The following is a 20,299-nucleotide window of genomic DNA, read 5'->3' on the forward strand; positions in this document are numbered from 1 at the left end:
AGCTCAAGTATTTATCAGCTCTGCAGATGCTGCCCGGAATGCAAACCTCTCGCTTTTGTTCGAGCCCAGGCAAATGGTGCTGCCCCTTTATAATTAGTTTGAGATAAGTCAGGACATGCTATTAAATGATTAGATGACCTTTCATCTGAGTGGGGATTTCAGCCTGCTGGATTCCTTCAGAATCAGCAGGAAAAATGTTATTTCATTTCTGAAGGAGCAAAGGCAAAGGCAGCCTAAGAGAGAGCAAGTTGGACCCAAAACCGTACAGAGCAGCAAAAATGTAGGCGACTGGGGAAAGCATCCTCAGTTAACAAGAACAAAAACTGCTTCCAAAACGCACGTAATGTCTGAGTGCCCTGGGCACCAGAAACCACCCAAATCCCAGCTCTGCACGAAGCGTTGAGGCAGCTTTGAACGCTCCTGTTCATGTTCTGTGTTTCTTAATGCTAACTCTGGCCTTACAGCAAGGGATTTCAAAGCCAGGAGTCAGCTTTCCCCGCCTGTTACTGTTTTAACATCACCTCTAAATGGATGAGAGCTGAGGCTATCTCCTTGAGATCGCTCCTGTTGAGTGAAGACCCAGGGTGTCCCCTGCTCAGGTGAGAAGAAGCTGCCAGTGAGGTGACAATGGAGGCATTGCCATCCCCTGGGGCCCCACGAAGTGAAATCAAACTTGGAGATGGTAAATGCTCATCTCATGTCCTGAATCACAAACGCAGGCTCCAAACCCTTTATGCCTTTAATGCAATAAAAGCAAAGGCAGCTGTATACAAACCATTTGGCAGCAGCTGAATGTTCAGGGTATCTGGGACTCTATTAAATCTTTTATGTGCCATGTCTTGAGCAATACAGGACCAGCTGATGCCTGCCTTCTGCTGCGCAGATCTGGCAGCATTACAGACAATCTTTTCTAATGGCTGTATTTAACCACTGCAAATGTCCTTTGTGCACCGAGGCCCTGCATTATGCAGGGTGAGGACAAAGTAGGCTCTTTCTGCTCTCTTGCCTTGCTTCCCATTGTGGATCTGATTGAAAATGGATTCATTTTAAAACCCACTCTTGACTTGCTACCAGGCGGATGTTTATTCCTTGCCCAGGAGCAGATGCGCGAGTGCAGAAGCACAAGACAGAGGAGATTCGTGTTGGGGCACTGCTGTACTGGGGGAGAGGCGTGCCTCTGTCACCAGGGGCATTTTAGGAAGGGTTCCTGTGGCAAAGGACCTCAGCGGCTGAGCCTGGCCGGGGCAGCACCAACACTAGTCCTAATGTTGGAGGGCAGCTGCCCTCCCACTCTGAGCTCTGTGGGTCTTGGCTGGAGGAAGGACATCGCCACTGACACCCACACTGGTGCTCTTTTCCAGAGCACTTGACAGTGGCATTGCTCTGTATGTAGGTGATGCTGTGCTGGTTCAGAAAACTATTTATGATGGTTACAGAGCACAAGAAGTTTTCATCATTTTCTCATTTATTGTGCTAGGTTCCACTCTTGCTGCAGAGAAACAAGCAGCAAATGACATAAACCTCAAATGCAATAGCTGGTACGATACTGCAAGTGCCAGTCTGAAGAAAAAGAAATGAAACACGTAGAGAGATTCGTGAGCTTCTGGCCATCATGTGGGATGAGCTGACATCAGGAACCATGGTATCAGTGCCTGGTGGCTGATGTTCAGAGACGTGTTTTTAGAGAAATTCCATAGCAATGCCCATGTTTTCAGGTGCTGAGGCGCTGGCACAGGGTGCCCAGAGGAGCTGTGGCTGCCCCATCCCTGGCAGTGTTCAAGGCCAGGTTGGACACAGGGGCTTGGAGCAAGCTGCCCTATGGAAGGGGTCCCTGCCCGTGGCAGGGGCTGGAGCTGGAGGAGCTTTGAGGTCCCTTCAACACAAACCAGGCGGGGATTCTAAGATTTTATGTTTCAAAAGGCTATTGTTAGGTCTGGTCTGCTTGAAGAACTTATGAAGTTATTTTTGCCTGGTTTGTTAAATGTACAACCAGTTTATTGCCTGCTGCGGGCAGGGGTTGGATCCCGCTGGGGTCTGTAGGTAGTTCATTATCATTGTTGTTTGCACAGAGCACGGGGTTACCTCCTGCTTGCTGTTGTGAGCAGTCCCTGGCACTGCAGTTGATGGGCTTTGCTTTCTCATGGGCACGGGGCTGGGGACACCCATTCTCACCCTATAGCCAGAGGGGCTGGACACAGCTCTCAGGGTGAGACTCCTCAGCTCAAGTTGCCCATAAATTGACCCTTTAACGTGGGGTCTGAGGTGTGTGTGCAGTTACCTCAACCCAGAACTTCCCATAATTGTAATGACAACTGCAAAACAACCCCCCTAATTTCAGTGCCTGTCGCTAATTGGGATGTTTTCATCAGGCTAATGATAACCACCTATTACCGTGTCACCTCCCTGCTGCAGTGTGTCCTTGATGCTATGATATTGTGCACCATTAGCACTTGCAAATGGTTATTAATGGCAGCAGTCTGGATGTGCAGGAGAGTTCTGTGGCTCCTGTCTGTCTGCAGTGCTTGCACAGGGCCCCCTGTGCTTGCTCCTGTGCTGCGCGGCTGTGACCTGCTCCGAGGAGCTGCCAGCAGCATCCCCAGGCCACCCTCCCGTGAAGGCTGTGTGACCAAAATGCCAAACTAATTGTTTTGCAGAAGAAACACATCCAGTGCACTGTAATCAAGAGCCTGACTAATAACATAGAGGACAGCCTCATTGATTGATTGGTTGATTAATGATTGCGCAATGATTGCAGGGAATGAAATGATTACACGAATGTATACATGTACATAGAATCATAGAATAGTTTGGGTTGGAAAGGACCTTAAGATCATCCAGCTCCAACCCCCCTGCCATGGGCAGGGACACCTCACACTAAAGGGAGGGACACCTTCTCACCCAAGGCTCTGTCCAACCTGGCCTTGAACACTACCAGGGATGGAGCATTCACAACCTCCCTGGGCAACCCATTCCAGTGCCTCACCACCCTCACAGGAAAGAATTTCCTCCTTAGATCCAATCTAAACTTCCCCTGTTTAAGTTTTAACTCGTTACCCCTTGTCCTGTCACTACAGTCCCTAATGAAGAGTCCCTCCCCAGCATCCCTATAGGCCCCCTTCAGATACTGGAAGGCTGCTCTGAGGTCTCCACGCAGCCTTCTCTTCTCCAGGCTGAACAGCCCCAACTTCCTCAGCCTGTCTTCATACAGGAGGTGCTCCAGTCCCTGATCATCCTCGTGGCCTCCTCTGGACTTGTTCCAACAGTTCCATGTCCTTTTTATGTTGAGGACACCAGAACTGCACACAATGCTCCAGGTGGGGTCTCACGAGAGCAGAGCAGAGGGGCAGGATCACCTCCTTGGACCTGCTGGTCACGCTCCTTTGGATGCAGCCCAGGATACGATTGGCTTTCTGGGCTGCAAGTACACACTGAAGGTCCCCCTGGATGGCATTCCTTCCCTCCAGGGTATCAACCGAACCACACAGCTTGGTGTCATTGCAAACTTGCTGAGGGCGCACTCAATCCCACTGTCCATGTCATCAACAAAGATGTTGAACAAGACCGGTCCCAGCCCCGATCCCTGAGGGACACCACTCGTTACTGGTCTCCAGCCGGACATTGAGCCATTGACCACAACTCTTTGTGTGCGGCCATCCAGCCAGTTCTTTGTCCACCGAGTGGTCCATCCATCAAATTGATGTCTCTCCAATTTAGAGACAAGGATGGTGTGTGGGACAGTGTTGAACGCTTTGCACAAGTCCAGGTAGATGACATCAACTGCTCTACCCCTGTCCATCAGTTCTGTAGCCCCATCATAGAAGGCCACCAGATTGGTCAGGCAGCATTTCCCCTTATTATGTACACATGTATTGTTCATGTACACGCATGTACATGAATGATTGCATGATGTGAAATGTCATGAGTTCCCTTAAAAATAGTTACCTTGAGAACTCATTAGTTCATTTAAAACTGGTTACCCCAGGAATTAGGGTGTCATTAGGATCAGAAGAACCAAGGGAGGGCACCCAAAGCTGCAGGGAGCCCAGGCCAGCCTGGTGGGCTTGTGTTGGATTGTACTGGGTTATCCCAATGGATTAGGAACTGGTGGCTGCTGGTGGCCTGGCTCTGTGTGCTGGTGTGGGAATGGCTGTGAACATATCCCTGTTCCTAGTGGATAGGTACCATTGGTGGCTGCAAGCCTGGGCTGGGAGCACAGCAGGTTGCAACCCTGCAAAAGGCTTTAACCTGCCAGAGGGGAGACTGAGATGAGCTCTTAGGCAGAAGCTCTTCCCTGTGAGGGTGCTGAGGCGCTGGCACAGGGTGCCCAGAGAAGCTGTGGCTGCCCCATCCCTGGCAGTGTTCAAGGCCAGGTTGGACACAGGGGCTTGGAGCAAGCTGCTCTAGTGGAAGGGGTCCCTGCCCGTGGCAGGGGTTGGAGCTGGAGGAGCTTTGAGGTCCCTTCGGACCAGTCTGGGATTCCATGGAGCCCCGTGCCGGGAGGTCTGTGTCTTGCAAGGACAAGCACCCTCACATCTCCAGGGGCGCGGTGGTTGTGGTCATTGCTGTTAACAAATTTGCATGGTAATGACTTTCTGCTCAAGCAGAGGGGATTATTTTGACCTTTCCAAGCACCGCTCTGTGTGCAGGAGATGGGGGGCTGGCAGCCGGCGATGTGAGCAGAATGGAGTTGAGGCTGGGAGAGGAGCCCCACTGCTGCCTGAAGCTGGTCTCCGGTCAGAGGCAGCGAGCACAGAGCTCTCTCCCACAGCTCCCAGACACAGTCCCTGCTGGAAAGCTCTCCTGGAGCTGACTGCCACATCCTAGAGGAATCTCTTGTGTGAGTGAGTAGTTAGAAACAGCCTGGGTGTAATGGAGCCCAGATCAGGAGTGCACGGGCACTGCACATGGAGCAGGGATGCTTCTATCTGTAGATCCCACTTCCCAGCCCAGAGATCGGGAATACTGGGTAGGGGATAGAAGTGCTCAGCGGTGTGGGTCTCAGCCCAGTAAAGCAGCAAATGAGGATACAGAACATCTCACTATATATCTTTTTCCTTCCCCTTCTGCACCACTTGAGGTGTGCATCGTGCAGAAGAGAGACACCGAGAAGATGTACGCTATGAAGTACATGAACAAACAGCAGTGCATCGAGAGGGACGAGGTTCGCAACGTCTTCAGGGAGCTGGAAATCCTGCAGGAGATCGAGCACGTCTTCCTGGTGAACCTCTGGTGAGCAGCTCCTTCCCCCTGCCCTCCAGTGCTCTCAGAGCCACGTTCTGCCCATCCTCCTGTGGTCACAGGCATCCATGGGAGCATCCCAGTGAGTTGCTGCAGTGCAAGTCCATGGTAATGGGACGTGTTCAGGAAACAGCACGGGATGTACCCAAATGTTAGGGAACCAAACATTTCAGAGCAGCTCAGCTTCTCCTTTTCCATCCAACCCCTGTGCATGTGTTGGGTGTTTTTCACAGCCTCCTGCAAATGCTGCTGTCAGGTCCCTCCGAAGGGACCCCACTGCCCACTTAACCCTAAACCATTTTGTACCATGCTGTGCTGAGTCCCACTAAGGTGCCCCAGACAGTACAATGCTCCTGGTTAAAGAGATGGTCCATCTGATGTGCATGGAGATGCTGAGAGCTGTGAGAGTCTGTGGCGGATCCGACACTGTGTGGGGCCAGTTCCTGTAGCAAATAACAGTGTGAAAAGCCAAAGAAGCCAGCAGTTGTAGAGGTGATGATTCATAACTTTAATGAACACAAAATTACACAAAATATCCAGTGTTTCACACAGCATGTGGTCCCTGCAAAGGACTCAGACTTGCAGAGATTGACTGGTGGTTTAAATAAACAGATCCATCCCACAGGAGACTGACAGCAGTGGGGAGGCACCACAAAACAAGGCTCAGTTGTTATATTTGGTGACAGCATTTCTAAGGAGAGAGTATGTGGGATTGTGTAATGCTCATGAATCACTGCTCGCAGCCATAGCCAGTGTGCTCACTGGAGTTTCTGGGGTAGGTCTGAGCTTGGGTGGTTTAAAGCTGCCCTATCCCTGTCTGAGTCTGCACCAGCACTGCAAGGGCAGCTCCGCAGATGGAGACGGAGGGATGCTACTGCAGGGGACTGATTCGGTTGTGGGGAAGGCAAGGAGATCTCCTGCATCTCATTTGCACTGTGACTGGACAGGATGCGTTTCAAGAGCATTGCCAGCTAAAGCTGTTTGTTAAATCAGCCTGATTCGAGGAGGTTTTCCACAATTAGACCTTACCACATTACTCAGTAACAGGGATGGGTTTTGCCAGTGCGCACGCGATCAAATCAGTATTCCGAAATTCAGAAGGCTTTATACCCAGAGTGATACCTGGGTGACATTCTTTTTGTTGATCCATTGCCCCAGAAGAGCCAAGTAAGTTTCTGTTTGTTTTCTCAACATTTTAGCAATTGAAGATAGCGTTTTTCCAACAAGTAATGAAATTCTTGGGGAAAACTTGCTCCCGTAGCAGATCCTTCCCTTTCAGCTCGTACTTTTAGAATAAACCTACATTGAAGATGAGAGCAGAAGCGTGTGATTCATATTATGCAATCCCACATACTCTCTCCTTAGAAACGCTGTCACCAAATATAACAATTGGGCCTTGTTTTGTGGTGTATCCCCACTGCCGTCAGTCTCCTGTGGGATGGAGCACCGCACATCTAGGGAGGCGTTTTACTCGACAGTAAATATAAATCTCCTTTTCTGTTTTTTCCTGGTTAAATTAGCAGTTGTGTTTCCCAATCCATTCTCAGGAGAGGCAGGGATATTTTAAGTAGCTTTATTGGATTGTTCACAATAGAAAATGGGAAGTTTCTCTGAAGTGACTGGCTAGCAAAGCCCCGAGCTCTGCCTGCTGCTGGGGTCGCACAGCAGCAATCAGGAGGTGGTGAGCAAGCAGGTGGAAGTTCATTGGGATTCTCACCCCTTGAAAGCAGCACTACTTAGGGTAGCAACAGGCTAATAACCAAGACAGCATCTGGAGTTGAGCTTGCTCCATTAGGAAGCTGTAAACAGCATATGCTCGTGGTGGGGCTGTTTGCAGTGTTCACAGGAGCTGTGTAATGAGGAGAGGGAAAAGCCTGGCGTGGCTGAGTGGTGAGGCTCAGCCCGCTGGCTCACAGCCGCCGGTCCCGCAGGTACTCCTTCCAGGACGAGGAGGACATGTTCATGGTGGTGGACCTGCTCCTCGGCGGTGACCTGCGCTATCACCTGCAGCAGAACGTGCAGTTCACGGAGGAAACGGTCAAGCTGTACATCTGTGAGATGGCGCTGGCCCTCGACTACCTCCGCAGCCAGCACATCATCCACCGGTAACCCACGTATCCTAGGCAGGAGCTCTTCCCTGGGAGGGTGCTGAGGCGCTGGCACAGGGTGCCCAGAGAAGCTGTGGCTGCCCCATCCCTGGCAGTGCTCAAAGCCAGGTTGGACACAGGGGCTTGGAGCAAGCTGCTCTAGCGGAAGGGGTCCCTGCCCGTGGCAGGGGTTGGAGCTGGAGGAGCTTTAGGGTCCCTTCCAACCCAAACCACCCTGTGGTTCTGTGAAATCTATGATGCTGCCTTTGCTTAATGCTACTGGTGCTCCCAAGTCATGGAACTGGTGGCACTAAGCTGCACTGGCAGTGCAGGTCCTGGGCACCCTCCACTGCTGGTCCTGCTCCCCTGTGGCCCCGATGAAGCCTGACACTTTGCTGGGGCCTGAAGGCACCTCCCCGTGCAGGCTTCAGACTGATCAAGGGCTTCACAGAAACAGGCCCAGTGTTATGTTATTAATTTTTCTTGGAAATGATGCCTGAACAAGTCCCATGCTCCTACATTTTTGCCCAGTTGCCCGGGAAAAGTGTATTTCTAGTCCATCCTAAAGGGACTTAGCTCATGTTAGGCTATTTTTGTTTAAGTTGCTCTTAATTTTTGGTAGATAAAAAAGGTTTCTCGCTGTTGAGTTCATCCTTGATCTGAGATTTCACCCTGCTCTATCCTTGCTTCTTTTCCCAGGGATGTAAAACCAGACAACATCCTCCTCGATGAGCAAGGTAGGATCGCTCAGCCTTGCTTTTCTGCCTCCTTCATTCGAGGGACAGATTCTTTGCAGTCTTTAATACTGTGTGTCTTTTTATCTGGGAAAAGTGTGGAAAAAGCACCATTCCTTCTAAGTGATCAGTGTGGGGCTGAACGTACCTGTGATGCCAGGGCAGGTCCACCAAGAGCAGCCCCTCTCCTTGTTACCCCCACCTCCGTCTGCCCACACTTGACCTCATCTCTCCTTGTGCTCCAGTGTTCAGGTCACTGTGCCAGAGCTGCGGTGCCTGGCATCACGGGAGGGCTCAAAGCACAAGGATGGGCTTCGGTGGGTTTTAGTGTGTGATCTGCACGTGCACTTTTAGTCTTGATGTCTTCTTGGGGGGATGCATCGGGGCTGAGACAGCTGGAGTGAGTGCAGGAATCTTTATGAGAGCATCTACTGGTAATAGTCCCAGTAGCCCATGCAGGTGAAACACCACAGCAGATCCTACAGTGATCTCTGGTCCAGTGGTAGATCTAAAAGACGCAGCCTCTCAGGACAGCAGGATCCAACCCATCCAAGTTTTACCATAAACCCTCGTCAAAACTGAAGCTTGCACAGAAGTTAATTAGAAGATAACGCAGGGCATAAAGCCCAAACAGAAATGGGAAAAGGGAAATGTAAGGCAGATTCATTGATTTACACATTTACACACCGCTTTCATAACTGCCTTGTAGATAGAGAGCAGAAAGGGTGAGTGGCTGGGTTTGTGCATACCAGGCCGGCCTCAAAAGGATGACCCATTCTGAATGTCAGCTGTCAGTCCTGATGGCAGAGAAGGTAGAAGCAGAGAGAAGGTGTCCGGCACTTCCCCAAATACCTTAGTGATTCCTGCACACAGCCCTGTGGTTTGGGAAGCATTGCCATGATTTCATTCAACTGGCGTCTCCAGAGCTGCTGCGGTCTGTACAGAGAGGCACTGCTTTTAGCTCTGGGACTTTGGGGTGCTCGTGGTTCAACAGCTTTCATCAAAACCAGTGCTAGGGTCTTAATCAATGAGACAATTGATGGGCAATAAAAATGATAAGGCAATAGCTTAGTATAGTGGTTCCCTGTTGTTGTATTTGACTGTAGGTTCTGGCCAGAGGCATTTGAGCAAGTGCTGGAGCTGGTGTGGGCTGCTAGTTTGGTTTAAAATCCAGACCCAAAGCTAGCAACCATGAAACATCTACAGCCTGAGAATGCTTCAGGACCTGTTATGGCTGTTCAGTGGTGTCTGACCCTGACCTGACTGTGCCTGTGCCGCACTGTCAAGGGGCAGCAGCTTATAAAGCAAATGTATTCTGACTCCATTGCCACTGCGATTAATTCCTTCTTAAAATCTGTCTCTATTTAAGGTCATGCACATTTAACAGATTTTAATATTGCAACAATAATTAGGGACGGTGAAAGAGCAACTGCATTAGCTGGAACAAAGCCATACATGGGTAAGAAAGCTGTTCTTTCCATCTATATTTTACACTTCAGGAGCATTCACCGCATGCCTGACAGTGCCTGCCTGAAACAAAGGCACTGAATGAATTCAGCATGTTAATGCATGTGCCCAAGTCATTCAGTGAGCCTGAGCCTTGACAAGTGAATGAAGCGCTGTCAGCATCAGCACACCCTCCCCATCCCACCCTGTGCTGGCTCTCAGTGCATGGTTCCTGCCATCCCTCAGCTGGGAGCGCTCTCACCCTGCCTGCAAACCCTTCCCACGGGCAGTACTAGTGCATCAGGATAACCCTGAGGATTCCATACTGCCTTGTGTGAATGCCGAACCAGAGACAGACTGAAGCCAGCACGTAACCTGTTGCATTTTGCCCTTTCTGTCCAGCCCCGGAGATCTTCCATTCCTTCCTGAGCGGCGGGACGGGCTACTCCTTCGAGGTCGACTGGTGGTCACTGGGAATCATGGCATACGAGCTGCTGCGGGGCTGGGTAGGGCTCCCCGACTGCTGAAGAACACTGATGGGCTGCCGAGGAGAGGGAATTTCTTCTCATCTTTCTTCTTTCCCCCCAGAGGCCGTACGACATCCACTCCAACAACCCCGTGGAGTCTTTAGTGCAGCTCTTCAGCACTGTGAGCGTTCAGTACTCGTCTGCCTGGTCAAAAGAGATGGTTGCTCTGCTGCGGAAGGTAATAGTCCTGCTGGCGTGGTTTACACCCCACAGTAGCTGCAGCGTGTGGGACTAGCTGGAACGTTGTCAGCACATTGATAAATAATGTAAAATTGAAATAGGACTGATTTTAATGACTTTGTTCAGGCTTAAGCACAGATTAATCTTGTATTTTGCTTGTTTATTACCCCTGCAATAAGATGCATTATGTTTGGTGCAAGGGAAGGAGAAAGGCTGATTTTTGGTGTGATGATCAAATTCCTACCTGGGCTGGAGCTGTGCCCTTCCAGCATCCCCTCTGTGCCCATCATAACCTGCAGAGGCAGCAGCGTTGGCACAAACAGCCCTGTGAGGCTGCCCTGGCTGTGTTCACTGCTCCTCTCACCAGTTCTGCCAGCCAAAGGGTCTGCTTTGGGTCGAGTTGTGAGACCAGCCTGGGGTGTCCATACGGATGGGACAGTTTGCTGCCTTCCTTCTGCTGCTGCGTGAAAAGGTTGTTGACTTGGTGTGGAGGCTGTGGTTTGTCTTCTTTGTAGCTGAGTAGTGTGTTATTAAAAAGATTCCCTGACTTCATGGTGAGCAGACAAGTAACACTGATGTAAGTCAGTGTTGGGTGGACACTTTACATACAGTTTTTGTTTCAATGAGAAGCTAGGTTCTGATGCTGTCAGTGATGGCTGCTGCAGAGCATTCAGCAGGTTCACATTGCCATCTGCTGGGCTGCCCATCATTGCAGAATCACAGAACCCCAGCCTGGTTTGTGTTTGAAGGGACCTCAAAGCTCCTCCAGCTCCAACCCCTGCCACGGGCAGGGACCCCTTCCACTAGAGCAGCTTGCTCCAAGCCCCTGTGTCCAACCTGGCCTTGAACACTGCCAGGGATGGGGCAGCCACAGCTTCTCTGGGCACCCTGTGCCAGCGCCTCAGCACCCTCACAGGGAAGAGCTTCTGCCTAAGAGCTCATCTCAGTCTCCCCTCGGGCAGGTTAAAGCCATTCCCCTTGGCCTGTCCCTACATCCCTTGTCCCAAGCCCCTCTCCAGCTTTCCTGCAGCCCCTTCAGGCACTGGAGCTGCTCTCAGGTCTCCCCTTCAGGAGCCTTCTCTTCTCCAGGCTGCCCCAGCCCAGCTCTCTCAGCCTGGCTTGCAAGGTCTGTCCCTGGCATGGGGGGATTGTGCTGGGGTACGAGCTCTGGACACTAGGGTGAAGGGCTGTGCACCATAGGTAGGCACAGGGAGGAGCAAACCCGTGCTGGTCCAGGAGCTCATGGTCCCAGAGTTGTTTCACAACCTCCAGAATATGTTTCTAGTCTTATCTTTCCCTACAGTGATTTCCCTGTTTCCTGTGACAGAAAGGTTCCCGCATGGCTGAGCCACCCGAGTCATCCCAAAGGCAGGATGTTGGTGGGCTCCTCAGCCTTCTCCTTTGACAGGAATGCTTTTCTCTCCCCAGCTGCTGACAGTGAACCCTGAGCATCGCTTTTCCTGCCTGGCCGACATCCAGGCCTCGGCGTACCTGTCCAGCGTGGTTTGGAGCGACGTCTGCAGGAAGCAAGTGGAGCCAGGCTTCGTCCCCAACGTGAGTAGGAGCGATGTGTGTCCAGCCCTACGCAGGGGCTGCTTCTTGTTGGTTTGGAACCGCTGCGTTCAGCAGAGGCTTTGTGATGGAGAAGTCGTTTCCGTTTGCCGCAAGTCTCTGCAGTGCCTGACGCCTGTGTCGTGTCCTGTGTCCCAGCAGAAGGGCCGCCTGCACTGCGACCCCACCTTCGAGCTGGAGGAGATGATCCTGGAGTCCAGGCCCTTGCACAAGAAGAAGAAGAGGCTTGCAAAGAACAAGTCAAGGGATAACAGCAAGGACAGCTCACAGTCTGTAAGTGCTTCCTGGGGAAAGGGCTGAGGGCTCAGTTTGGGTGTACAGCAGGAGCTCAGGGCAGGCTGGACGGGGCTCGGAGCAAGCTGCTCTAGTGGAAGGTGTTCCTGTCCACGGCAGGGGTTGGAACTGGAGGAGCTTTAAGGTCCCTTCCAGGCCAAACCAGTCTGGGATTCTATGATCCTAGTTACTGCAACAACAAAGTAAATGAGATTGATTTTGATAAAAACATTTGCCAGTGGAGTCTTTCTGCCAACCAAATGTTCCTTTTACATGAGTTTGATAATCTGTACTCTGAAACACAGTAATTTGTGTTTTGGAAATAAAAGCAGCAGCTCTGGGCACATTGACCAAGAGAGGAGATAAAGAACCACATCCATGTGGTCTGCACCTTGCCAAGAGGCACTGCCCAGTGCTCGTGACCGGTGCCGGTGGCGTTACCTGGCAGCAGTTTACCAAGCACTGATGGTGGCCGTGCAGGAACATCCACTCCAGGTTTGGGTACTGCTCCTGTTTGCTGTCGCTACATGAGCCAGGGATGAAGCTAGAGACAAGGTGCATTTGTTCCTTGATTTCACTGTGGGAATCGTGATGCGCTGGGGAGGCAAACACGAGAATCCCAGTTTTACAGAGCAGACACATCCCAGGAGTAAGAGCAGGAACCGGTCCTGCAGAAAGCAGCTGGGTTGTGGTCAGTGGTGTGTGGGGAGGCCTGTGAGGGCAAACACACGTTACCAGCCCTGCTCCCTGAGCAGTGCAAGCCCCAGGCTAAGGGAACACACGCTGCTCCTGCAGCGCGGTCTGAGAGCAGCAGGGAATGCCAGGTGGGATTTTGCCTGTCTCCTTGTCTGCACCAATTAACTGCTAGATCCATCCCCTCCTCTGCAGCGGGAGCCAATGCTGCGATCAATGAGGCTTACTGGAAACGGGTGAAGAAGGAATCGGGAAGTGAGGGAGGACAAAAACCCAGAATAAGCAAATTGCAAGCACCTTTGGCAGGGTTCGCTGCCTGGAGGGGTGAGGGTGCTTTGCCTGCCAGGACCCATGGCCAGCAGGGCCCCAGCCATGGCCATGGCTGGGGGTGCAGGAACGGGCACCATGGGAAGATGCTGCCTGTGCAGGAGACAGGCACCCATGCGGTGGTTGGAGCTGGAGTGCGGCAGCAGCTTCAGAGGAGGTCTCTGCACCTTGGCAGAGGTGATGCAGGAGGTAAAATGAAGGCAGAGATCAGGAAGGGTGGGCTGTCCAAGCCAGTGTGCAGCCCTCTGGGGTGCAGATGGAACTGCTCATGCCTGTATTGTTTTTCTTCAACAGGAAAATGACTATCTCCAAGAATGCCTTGAAGCTATCCAGCAAGACTTTGTCATCTTCAACAGAGAGAAGTGAGTCTGTATTTTTTATTTGCTAAGGAAAACCAATTCTTTTTCCTGACTTCCCTTTGGAATCAGAGTGCTGGTGCCTCATGGCCGGGAGCTTCTTGCTGCCAGCTCAGCCCTGGGTGACTGATGTGAGCCAAGGAGCTCAGCTGATGCCTCTGTATGAAAAGCAGTTCTGACCAAAAAGGGAGAAAAGATCAGGGATTATTAATCTCTGCCATTAGATAAAACATGCTGCAGGGAGACTGCTGGATTTAACACAGGTATGGGACACTGCTTCCGTTCCCCCATGCACCTTCTCACCCATCCTGCTTTAGGAGAAAGCTCCCTCCAAGTGCCTGCCAGGAGGATGGAGCCAGGAGGGGCTGGGCTCTGCTCCCAAGGAACAAGGGATGGGACAAGAGGAAACGGCCTCAAGCTGCAGCAGGGCAGGTTTAGATGGAGCTGAGGAACAATTCCTGCCCCAGAGGTGCTCAGGCATTGGAACAGGCTGCCCAGGGCAGCACACTGGAGCGTTGGGTTCAGAAGTAAAGCAAGAGGGAGCCTCATGGAGGAGGTGATGGAGGGCAGGGAGCCTGTGCCGAGGTCCGGGTGGCCTGAAGCCTTGCAGGGCGTTGTGGAGGGTTGCAGAGGTTCCAGTGGGTTTTGCTGGTACATCAATCCCTGTCATGCCCGTGTCTGTGCTCTGTGCTCCTGCTGTTCACCACAGGTGTGCTGCGAGCACCTCTTGAGGAGCAGGGGCACACTCAGCACTGCAGACCCCATTCACACCTCCTGCTGCGCTCTGTGTGATGCCTGCTTCCTGTCTCCACGCAGGCTAAAGAAGAGCCAAGAGCAGCCCAGCGAGTCCGTGTTGCCCCCTGAGACCACCGATGAAGGCGAGACGGAGGCCGAGGCCGAGACCTCCAACCTGACCATGTGCAGCTCTGTGTGCTCCACGGCGGGCAGCAGCTAGGCTGCAGCATCCTGCGCCACGCCAGGAGCATCCTCAGGTCGTGCTGAGCACCACAGGGTGTCCCCCGACACCCCGCAGCACCCACATGGGTCTTGCAAAGCTGTAGCAACAGAGACGGTTCTCACAGAGCTGCACCCTGCAGTTATGGATCACCAGTGGGCACATGGGCTGCCTGCCGTGGGTATGGGTACTGCTATGCAACGTGTCAGAGGAGGCAGAGCAGCTTCTTCACGTGTCCTTTCTCAGTGTCAGGTTGCTGACCTGATCTGCACATGGTTTTGGTACAGTGACATGGCAAGAAAGGGAGTCACATCCTTGGGTACAGCCAGGGAAGGCACCGAGCAGGTGTGGAGGAGGCCGAATGGGGGGGTGTAAGTTTTCCGTTGGCATTCCCTGTTGGCAAAGGTGGCTGTGGGGACCAGCAGCCCTCCGTGTGCAGCACCAGCACCTCTCCGGGCTGTGGCGGGTGGCACCAGCCTCCTGGGAGCCTTGGGCTGGTGGGTCTGGCAGCATCAGGATGTCCCAGGCACGTCCCTGTCCTCGTCACCTCTCAGAGTTTCTTCTCCACCTCGGGGCAAACAGCGGTGTTTGTGCACTCCATGAGTTCTGCAGGGGTTTGGGCAGGATGTAACGTGCAGGTGAGGTGCAGGATGTAATGCACAGGTGAGGTGCAGGATGTAATGCACAGGTGAGGAGCAGGATGTAACGTGCAGGTGAGGTGCAGGATGTAATGCGCAGGTGAGGTGCAGGATGCAATGCGCAGGTGAGGTGCAGGATGTAATGTGCAGGTGAGGTGCAGGATGTAACGTGCAGGTGAGGTGCAGGATGTAATGCACAGGTGAGGTGCAGGATGTAATGTGCAGGTGAGGTGCAGGATGTAATGCACAGGTGAGGTGCAGGATGTAATGCGCAGGTGAGGAGCAGGATGTAATGCACAGGTGAGGAGCAGGATGTAACGTGCAGGTGAGGTGCAGGATGTAATGCGCAGGTGAGGTGCAGGACGTAATGCACAGGTGAAGGTGCAGGATGTAATGCACAGGTGAGGTGCAGGATGTAATGCGCAGGTGAGGTGCAGGACGTAATGCACAGGTGAAGGTGCAGGATGTAATGCGCAGGTGAGGTGCAGGATGTACCTGAATGTTTGATTTCTTCACGTGCCTGCTGTGAGTGGTGAGGAGCTGTGGGAACAGACCTCGCTTGGAGGATGCCGTTTACCACAGGCTCAGGTTTTATTGGAGCAAAGTGCTGGCCTTGCAATGCTGCTCGGTTATGAATGATGGGAAGATCTTATTTCACCCTTCGATTCACTTTCTTTCCAGTGTAAACTACAAGTACTGTATATAACTTACCAATTCCTGTTTTAGCTTCTTAATGAGACAGGAGCTCTTGCCTTGCTCTGGCTGTGGCTGTTGGCTTTCTTCTTGTTTCAGAAGCCTTCACTAGTTGCTTAATCTGTAGAGTGGCTTTTGGTTGCTGCTGCTGAAGACGAGCGGTGGGTTCCGCTGCACCTTGGTGATACTCAGGGTTGCAACACGGCTGCGCTCACTGTCACACTGCCAACACCCCTGTGCTGCCAGGTTAGCAGGGTGCAGCTTTGCATCCTCACTGCCTGTTCCTGGTGCAGAAATGGGTACAAGATGTTTTTAACAGATGCAGACGCTTTCAGGACAATTTTTGATGTGTTTTTTGTTTCTGTGAATAAAAAAGGGAAGCTGGTACAAGACAGTTTATATGAAACATGACACGATGCATTCCTTTTCCACAGTTTTATGTGGAAATTAGTGCATGGCTCAAATCCTGCAGAACCAGATTCCCACAGGAGTCTGTCCAGGAGGTGCTGGGTGTGCAAGCATGGCTCCCAGGAGGGAAGCCAAAGCTCTGCCGCCCATTGCACAGTTATGTTCGGGACAGAGCCAGGAGGATGCTGTTGGATGTGATGAGCATCCCGACCTTCGGCCTGGATAGGGACCAGGGTCACCCTGTGGGGTCCCAGCGCTGCTGTGGGCCCTTGCACAGGGACACCTCATGCCTTTTGAGGAGCTGTGTTAATGACAGGCTGCAGGGAACAGCTCTCAGATGAACACCGTCCCCTGATCCGGGCTGTGCTGGGGGACCTGCCCTCCCTGCCCTGAGTCATTTCCAGTCTGATTACTGGGTAACTCCATTACCCTCATCACCCAATTACCTGCTTCTGCACATCAGAGCACCTGTGTGTGCCTGTGGATGGGCTGTGTGCTGCTGGTGAGCAGCCCCTGCTCCTGGGGGGACAGCCTGGTCCTCGCTCCCCTGCTTCCTTGTGAAAAGAGGCTTTGGACAAGGGCCAAGGGGAATGGCTTTAACCTGCCCGAGGGGAGACTGAGATGAGCTCTTAGGCAGAAGCTCTTCCCTGTGAGGGTGCTGAGGCGCTGGCACAGGGTGCCCAGAGAAGCTGTGGCTGCCCCATCCCTGGCAGTGCTCAAGGGCAGGTTGGACACAGGGGCTTGGAGCAAGGTGCTCTAGTGGAAGGGGTCCCTGCCCGTGGCAGCTGGGCCACAAGGAGCAGAATGAGGGTCAAAGCATGTATTTCTTCAGGAATTATAAATGAGAGGTGATTTGCTCCGTCACTATGGATAAGGTTTGCCAGCACACTCCATTGCACTATATATCATACCTGTAAATAACGGCAGAAGTATGGCGTATCGGTACGACAAGGAGCATAACTTGGGTTTTGAGCAAACCACCATGTATACGAGAGGTGCACACAGATCCTGTTCAGCCAGAAGCTCTCAGGCCAGAAGAGATGTACCAAGCCAGTTTGGTAGGACACGGCTAATGATGTGTTTTCATCCCTTTAGGACAAGTGACCCTTGAGGTTGAGGCTGATACATGTAGGGAGGAGCTGGCTCCCTTCCTTAATGGCTGTTCCTCACCCCAAACCCTCTCCATGTCAGTCATTTCTGTTCCCTTTTAGCTAAATCATGCAGAATATCCTCAGCAGCACTTGGCAGATGCAGGGAGAGCTGCTGGGGAGACACCAGGTTGCTCCTTCCCAGGGGAATTAATCCCGGAAGTGCCACTGAAATCCAGCAGCGCATCTCCCAGGACACTGCTTCTGCCTCAGGCTACTTCTAAACCTTAACCACAGAGAAAAGTGAGAGGACACAGACCTTGGGATCATTGCACCGAGGAGTAAGGACACCAGGAGTATAATACAACTGCAGTACTCACTTTCGATCTTCGGTAGTGCATGGGTGTAACTCCAGAAGTGCCCATCGGGCTCAGGCTTTACTGATGCCTGCTCATGCCAAGCCCCTGGAGAAGAAAAAAGAAGCAAAGAGGAGTTGAAAAATGGAAAAACGATGGGAACAGCTTCACGTTTGCTTCCTTGTCAGAACCTCCTGGTGGGTGTCCTCCATCCCCACTGTGCCTCTGGGTGCCTGTTCTGTTGTGTCCCAGTCACCAGCCCATGCTGCTCGAGGTCAGCACCGCACATCCCACAGCTCCTTCTGGGGCTGTCCCGTGGGAAGCAAAGCCCATCCACGTTGTGTGTGGGACAGGAGCCTCTTCCCCCCTGCGCTGTGCTGGCGGTGACCTGCTGTCCCGTGCAGCTCCAGGTGTGAGCAGAACTCGCAGTGAAGTCTTGAAACCCTCCTGGTACCAAACCCCATTGCGCAGAGCTTGGAGGAGTCGGTAGCAGCTCTGGTTTACACCTCCACTACAACCAGAACACGATAATTCTCTGTATGTAGATATTTAAATACAAGTATTTTTTGTATGACAGATTTATACAGGGTGTGCCATTATCCGCTGTGAGAAGTCGACGTCACCTATAAATTATCCTCCTTCAATTCCTTGCCATAAGATTGTTCATTTCTCTCTGTTGTATTCCGAAGTTTTGCAAAGTTGCAGATTTTTCAGTGTGTCCATCGAATTCCACAGACTCCACTGGGAATTTTGCGTAGAAAACAAATGCCAGATCACGTCCTGACATTTCTTCTGTTGCCAAGTCTTTCTTACTCTGCCTTGCCAAAAAGAGAATCAGAGTAATAAAACCATAGCAAAAAGGCCAATAATATGAACCTGACACTGGACAGTGCTGAAATCCTGATGCCTTGGTAGGGTTTGGTTTTAATTATTTCAGTGGAAATCTATGTAAAGGAGATCTGTGTATTTTATGTTAATACATTTCTGTACTTCTATTGCATGAGGGTTTTACCATGTCACAGAATAGTTGAGTTATGACAGGTTTGTGTTTCTGCAGGTACTGCAAGGAGCCATTGCGTATGTGGAGTAATAAATGTGTTTTTAACATTGCCAGGTCCTTGTTGTCACTTCTGGGTCATTGAGCTGTAGAAGAAAAACGTTGAATCTTACAAGAAGTGAATGCTTTAATTACCTCCAAGGGCAGGTTGGACACAGGGGCTTGGAGCAAGCTGCTCTAGTGGAAGGGGTCCCTGCCCGTGGCAGGGGTTGGAGCTGGAGGAGCTTTAAGGTCCTTTCCCACCCCAACCAGGCTGGGATTCTATGGTTCTGTGGATCGATGAGCCACCTTAGAAACTGCAAAACAGGCATTAAAAGGGGGAACACTGAACCCAGGCATTTTACAGTGTCCCACTTTCTGGTGTCAGTGAGTGACCCTGACCCTGCTGAGCACTCACAGCTGCAGCTCACTGCCTTTTAGTATTTCACTGCCCAGCCCTGAGGTTTGCATCTTAAATGAGATAAAAACAGCCCCGGGGAGCTTGGGGAGGTCTCTGGTTTTCCTCTTTCATCCCTTGTCAGTACTTGGAATTATTTATTGAGGCTGTTGGTGCAATGTGCTGGCTTGCTTTACCTGGGGGGCGAAAAGCAGCTCAATGATGCTCTACATCTCCAAAGGCTCTTCCTGACTTCAAAAGAAGTGGTGAAGGAATGAGACAACCCCCTATCTGAGCCTTCACTTGTCTCTCTCTGCAGAGCCCTTTGCTGGTGGTTGGCAGCCCCGTGCCCTGGCCGTGCCCAGTGGGATCTGGTGCCTCTGGTGTGACCCCTCGGTGTCCCCAAGGGCACGTGGAGCACACAGCGAGCAGCAGCACTCACCCCTTGCACAGGAGGAGGTGACAGGGTGAGGACAGATCCCCACACACAGCCCTTAAATTACAGGGGTTGAAGTTACCCAGCCGCCCCGGGTACCTTCTACTGAGGAACCGACTGTTGGAAGAGGAGTGTTTCCAGGACAAAGTTTGTACAATTCCCTTGCTAAGTGCTCCCAAGCTGGGATTGCTGGGGTATCCCTGTCACCCAATGGATGCCTGGGAGGTTGAGAGAGGTCACTGCCAGCAAACTGGAACTTTAATCTTTCCCTGTGTAGTTTCCACTTTAAAAACTCTGTTTAGAAAGAAAATAAACAAGTGTTCGATAGTCTTGGTGCCGTTGCAGGAAAACCCAGAAATCCAACAACTGACATTAAATAACTTGTTTAAAATGACATATAAAATACATGAACAAATGCATTCCGACAGCTGATGCAGAAATCACTGCAGGTCATTGCGTTAAACAATGACACGTAGGTCAGATCAGATAATCAAAGAAACCAGCAAAATAACATCCCCTCCTGGTTTAAATGTGTGAGCTCAGGTGCATTTATTTGTATTTACCTTGTGGGGCAGTGTACCCAGAGCTGCCAAACGGTGCGATTTCAGCTTCCACCTTTGCAGCAGATGCTTGCTCACGTTTCCACAACTCCTTCGTTCCCTTTCTTGTTCCCTGCTTTCAGAGCGAGCTGGAAACCAAAGCACAACACTGCCGGAGGGAAATCTACATCCCACAGGCACGTTACAGCATCTCTTACTGCATCCACGTCCCGCAGGCATCGGTGCTGGCACTGACCTGGTGGGGAAAAGCATCCACCCTAGTGGCATTTCAGCTTTATTGGCAACCCAAAGGCTGTTGT

The 20,299-nt window shown here is 51.8% G+C and overlaps 2 protein-coding genes across 4 annotated transcripts in view; both read left to right on the forward strand.

Moving 5' to 3' along the window:
• STK32C (serine/threonine kinase 32C) overlaps window positions 1-16,709 on the forward strand; it is an 80,101-nt gene extending 63,392 nt beyond the window's left edge. For both annotated transcript variants that reach the window (XM_061478561.1, XM_061478562.1), the window contains 11 exons: window positions 5,078-5,229; window positions 7,170-7,343; window positions 8,025-8,062; window positions 9,429-9,518; window positions 9,908-10,011; window positions 10,094-10,210; window positions 11,641-11,766; window positions 11,926-12,057; window positions 13,372-13,439; window positions 14,250-15,026; window positions 15,504-16,709. In XM_061478561.1, coding sequence (XP_061334545.1) covers window positions 5,078-5,229; window positions 7,170-7,343; window positions 8,025-8,062; window positions 9,429-9,518; window positions 9,908-10,011; window positions 10,094-10,210; window positions 11,641-11,766; window positions 11,926-12,057; window positions 13,372-13,439; window positions 14,250-14,388 — 1,140 coding nt within the window. In that variant the 3' untranslated portion in view covers window positions 14,389-15,026; window positions 15,504-16,709. The remainder of the gene's footprint in view (window positions 1-5,077; window positions 5,230-7,169; window positions 7,344-8,024; window positions 8,063-9,428; window positions 9,519-9,907; window positions 10,012-10,093; window positions 10,211-11,640; window positions 11,767-11,925; window positions 12,058-13,371; window positions 13,440-14,249; window positions 15,027-15,503) is intronic.
• The window catches only part of BNIP3 (BCL2 interacting protein 3), a 235,040-nt gene that overhangs the window by 106,571 nt on the left and 108,170 nt on the right, over window positions 1-20,299 (forward strand). The gene's annotated exons all lie outside the window — the stretch shown is intronic.

The sequence above is a fragment of the Pezoporus flaviventris genome, unplaced genomic scaffold (genome assembly GCF_033815535.1).
Source record: "Pezoporus flaviventris isolate CSIRO_AGI_PZ_B2104156 unplaced genomic scaffold, CSIRO_AGI_Pfla_v1 ptg000129l, whole genome shotgun sequence".
NCBI lineage: Eukaryota > Metazoa > Chordata > Aves > Psittaciformes > Psittacidae > Pezoporus > Pezoporus flaviventris.